Here is a 4,704-nt window from a genome sequence, read left to right on the forward strand (position 1 = left end):
TTTGTGAGTGTGACCTACCGCCATGATGCAGTGACCCTGATATCTCGCGTTGCCCCTGCCGCCTCTCCCCCCCCACTACCGTCTCCCTCCCTCCCCTCCAGACGTAGGCCTCATGCTGAGGAAGATCGCTCTGCTCGCTGCCTCCAACCCCAGTGTGGAAATTAGACAAGACGGAGAGAGTTTCTACATCAGGACCGCCACGACAGCGAGGACCACGGAGATCAGGTTCCGGGTCGGGGAGGAGTTCGAGGAACAGACTGTCGATGGGAGGCCATGCAAGGTGAGAGGCGGAGAGAGAGAGAGAGCGAGGTGGACTAACCGGAGTGGACAATGGAAGGGAAAGAGGGGATCGACTGACCCTCCCCTGTCCCAACCCCCACCCGGCTACCATGGGAACGGAGAACCTGGGTTGCTGTAACCCTGGAGACTCTGGTTGCCGTGGCACCGGCCAAGCCTGTTCTTGTAGGCCTGGTTACCATGGCCCCGGACATGCCCGTTCCTGTGGGTCCGGTTGCAGTAGACCCGGACAAGCCTATTGCTGTGGGCCTGGTTGCCAGGGACCCGGCCAAGCCCGTTGCCGTGGGGCCGGTTGCCATGGATCCGAGCATGCCTGTTGCTGTGGGCCGGTTGCCATGGATCCTAGCATGCCTGTTGCTGTGGGCTCGGTTGCCATGGACCCGGGCATGCCTGTTGCTGTGGGCCCGGTTGCCATGGACCCGGGCATGCCTGTTGCTGTGGGCCCGGTTGCCATGGACCCGGGCATGCCTGTTGCTGTGGGCCCAGTTGCCTTGGGCCCCAAAATGCCCGTTGCCGTGGGCCCGGTTGCCTTGGGCCTAGAAACTGCGGGGCGGGGTTTGGCCTCCCCCCCCACAACAATCTCCCCCCAGCCCCCCCGGATGTGGCACAGTCAGGCCCCTGGATTGGGCGGAGAGGGGTGGGGAGAGCGGAGCGAGGGGATCGAGACAGCGTTCCTATTCTCTCTTTTCCCTCTTCCAGAGTTTGGTCAGGTGGACAGCAGAGAATAAGATGGAATGTGAGCAGCAACTACTGAAGGGAGACGGACCCAAAACGTCCTGGAGCCGCCAACTGACGGGCGACGACCAACTAATTCTGGTGAGGCCCGGCACTCCGGTAATCCCACTTTAACGTGGCGTTCCGACGGGGGGCAGGGGGGGGGGGCAGTGCTGGAGCCTCTGGACAAATCTCTAACAGTGACGGACGAAGCTGAGAGGGAAATGTGACTGGAATCCTCGAGGGTATTGATGGGAGGTCATCTGTAACCTCCTCCTGCCCCTACACCCCCTCCCTATCTCTGTAACCTCCTCCTGCCCCTACACCCCCTCCCTATCTCTGTAACCTCCTCCTGCCCCTACACCCCCTCCCTATCTCTGGAACCTCCTCCTGCCCCTACACCACCTCCCTATCTCTGTAACCTCCTCCTGCCCCTACACCCTCTCCCTATCTCTGTAATCTACTCCAGCCCCTACACCCCCTCCCTATCTCTGTAACCTCCTCCAGCCCCTACACCCCCTCCCTATCTCTGTAACCTCCTCCTGCCCCCACCCCCCTCCCTATCTCTGTAACCTCCCCCAGCCCCTACACCCCCTCCCTATCTCTGTAACCTCCTCCTGCCCCTACACCCCCTCCCTATCTCTGTAACCTCCTCCAGCCCCTACACCCCCTCCCTATCTCTGTAACCTCCTCCTGCCCCTACACCCCCTCCCTATCTCTGTAACCTCCCCCAGCCCCTACACCCCCTCCCTATCTCTGTAACCTCCTCCTGCCCCTACACCCCCTCCCTATCTCTGTAACCTCCTCCTGCCCCTACACCCCCTCCCTATCTCTGTAACCTCCTCCTGCCCCTACACCCCCTCCCTATCTCTGTAATCTCCTCCAGCCCCCACCCCCCCTCCCTATCTCTGTAACCTCCCCCAGTCCCTACACACCCTCCCTATCTCTGTAACCTCCTCCAGCGCCTACTCCCCCTCCCTATCTCTGTAACCTCCTCCAGCCCTACACCCCCTCCCTATCTCTGTAACCTCCTCCAGTCCCTACGCCCCCTCCCTATCTCTGTAACCTCCTCCAGCCCCTACGCCCCCTCCCCATCTCTGTAACCTCCTCCAGCCCCTACACACCCTCCCTATCTCTGTAACCACCTCCAGCCCCTACACCCTCTCCCTATCTCTGTAACCTCCTCCAGCCCCTACGCCCCCTCCCTATCTCTGTAACCTCCTCCTGCCCCTACGACCCTTCCCTATTTCTGTAACCTCCTCCAGCTCCAACACCCCCTCCCTATCTCTGTAACCTCCTCCAGCCCCTTCACCCCCTCCCTATCTCTGTAACCTCCTCCAGCCCCTATACTCCCTCCCTATCTCTGTAACCTCCTCCAGGCCCTTCACCCCCTCCCTATCTCTGTAACCTCCTCCAGCCCCTACACCCCCTCCCTATCTCTGTAACCTCCTCCAGCCCCTACACCCCCTCCCTATCTCTGTAACCTCCTCCAGCCCCCTACACCCCTCCCTATCTCTGTAACATCCTCCAGCCCCTACACCCCCTCCCTATCTCTGTAACCTCCTCCAGCCCCTTCACCCCCTCCCTATCTCTGTAACCTCCTCCAGCCCCTACACCCCCTCCCTATCTCTGTAACCTCCTCCAGGCCCTTCACCCCCTCCCTATCTCTGTAACCTCCTCCAGCCCCTCCCTATCTCTGTAACCTCCTCCAGCCCCTACACCCCCTCCCTATCTCTGTAACCTCCTCCAGCCCCCTACACCCCTCCCTATCTCTGTAACCTCCTCCAGCCCCTACACCCCCTCCCTATCTCTGTAACCTCCTCCAGCCCCTACGCCCCCTCCCTATCTCTGTAACCTCCTCCAGCCCCTACGCCCCCTCCCCATCTCTGTAACCTCCTCCAGCCCCTACACACCCTCCCTATCTCTGTAACCACCTCCAGCCCCTACATCCTCTCCCTATCTCTGTAACCTCCTCCAGCCCCTACGCCCCCTCCCTATCTCTGTAACCTCCTCCAGCCCCTACGACCCTTCCCTATCTCTGTAACCTCCTCCAGCTCCAACACCCCCTCCCTATCTCTGTAACCTCCTCCAGCCCCTTCACCCCCTCCCTATCTCTGTAACCTCCTCCAGCCCCTATACTCCCTCCCTATCTCTGTAACCTCCTCCAGGCCCTTCACCCCCTCCCTATCTCTGTAACCTCCTCCAGCCCCTACACCCCCTCCCTATCTCTGTAACCTCCTCCAGCCCCTACACCCCCTCCCTATCTCTGTAACCTCCTCCAGCCCCCTACACCCCTCCCTATCTCTGTAACATCCTCCAGCCCCTACACCCCCTCCCTATCTCTGTAACCTCCTCCAGCCCCTTCACCCCCTCCCTATCTCTGTAACCTCCTCCAGCCCCTACACCCCCTCCCTATCTCTGTAACCTCCTCCAGGCCCTTCACCCCCTCCCTATCTCTGTAACCTCCTCCAGCCCCTCCCTATCTCTGTAACCTCCCCCAGCCCCTACACCCCCTCCCTATCTCTGTAACCTCCTCCAGCCCCCTACACCCCTCCCTATCTCTGTAACCTCCTCCAGCCCCTACACCCCCTCCCTATCTCTGTAACCTCCTCCAGCCCCTACGCCCCCTCCCTATCTCTGTAACCTCTTCCAGCCCCCTACACCCCTCCCTATCTCTGTAACCTCCTCCAGCCCCTACACCCCCTCCCTATCTCTGTAACCTCCTCCAGCCCCTACACCCCCTCCCTATCTCTGTAACCTCCTCCAGCCCCCTACACCCCTCCCTATCTCTGTAACCTCCTCCAGCCCCTACACCCCCTCCCTATCTCTGTAACCTCCTCCAGCCCCTACACCCCCTCCCTATCTCTGTAACCTGCTCCAGCCCCTACACCCCCTCCCTATCCCTGTAACCGCCTCCAGCCCCTACACCTCCTCCCTATCTCTGTTAACTCCTCCAGCCCCTACGCCCCCTCCCTATCTCTGTAACTCCTCCAGCCCCTACGCCCCCTCCCTATCTCTGTAACCTCCTCCAGCCCCTACACCCTCTCCCTATCTCTGTAACCTCCTCCAGCCCCCGACAACCCCTCCCTATCTCTGTAACCTCCTCCAGCCCCTACACCCCCCTCCCTATCTCTGTAACCTCCTCCAGCCCCTACACCCCCTCCCTATCTCTGTAACCTCCTCCAGCCCCTACACCCCCTCCCTATCTCTGTAACCTCCTCCACCCACTACACCCCCTCCCTATCTCTGTAACCTCCTCCAGCCCCTACACCCCCACTATCTCTGTAACCTCCTCCAGCCCCTACACCCCTTCCCTATCTCTGTAACCTCCTCCAGCCCCGACACCCCCTCCCTATCTCTGTAACCTCCTCCAGCCCCTACACCCACACTATCTCTGTAACCTCCTCAAGTCCCTACACCCCCTCCCTATCTCTGTAACCTCCTCCAGTCCCTACACCCCCTCCCTATCTCTGTAACCTCCTCCAGCCTCTACACCCCCTCCCTATCTCTGTAACCTCCTCCAGCCCCTACGCCCCCTCCCTATCTCTGGAACCTCTTCCAGCCCCTACATCCCCTCCCTATCTCTGTAACCTCCTCCAGCCCCTACACCCCCTCCCTATCCCTGTAACCTCCTGCAGCCACTACACCCATTCCCTATCGCTGTAACCTCCTCCAGCCCCTACGCCACCTCCC

The 4,704-nt window shown here is 60.6% G+C and overlaps 1 protein-coding gene across 1 annotated transcript in view; it reads left to right on the plus strand.

Annotated features, from left to right (window-relative positions):
- LOC140406845 (cellular retinoic acid-binding protein 2-like) overlaps nucleotides 1–1,113 on the plus strand; it is a gene marked incomplete at its 3' end in the record, with an annotated part of 58,607 nt that extends 57,494 nt beyond the window's left edge. The window contains exons 2-3 of the mRNA XM_072494731.1: nucleotides 102–280; nucleotides 997–1,113. Coding sequence (XP_072350832.1) covers nucleotides 102–280; nucleotides 997–1,113 — 296 coding nt within the window. The remainder of the gene's footprint in view (nucleotides 1–101; nucleotides 281–996) is intronic.
- Nucleotides 1,114–4,704: the final 3,591 nt, after the last annotated feature.

This window comes from Scyliorhinus torazame, unplaced genomic scaffold (genome assembly GCF_047496885.1).
Source record: "Scyliorhinus torazame isolate Kashiwa2021f unplaced genomic scaffold, sScyTor2.1 scaffold_922, whole genome shotgun sequence".
NCBI lineage: Eukaryota > Metazoa > Chordata > Chondrichthyes > Carcharhiniformes > Scyliorhinidae > Scyliorhinus > Scyliorhinus torazame.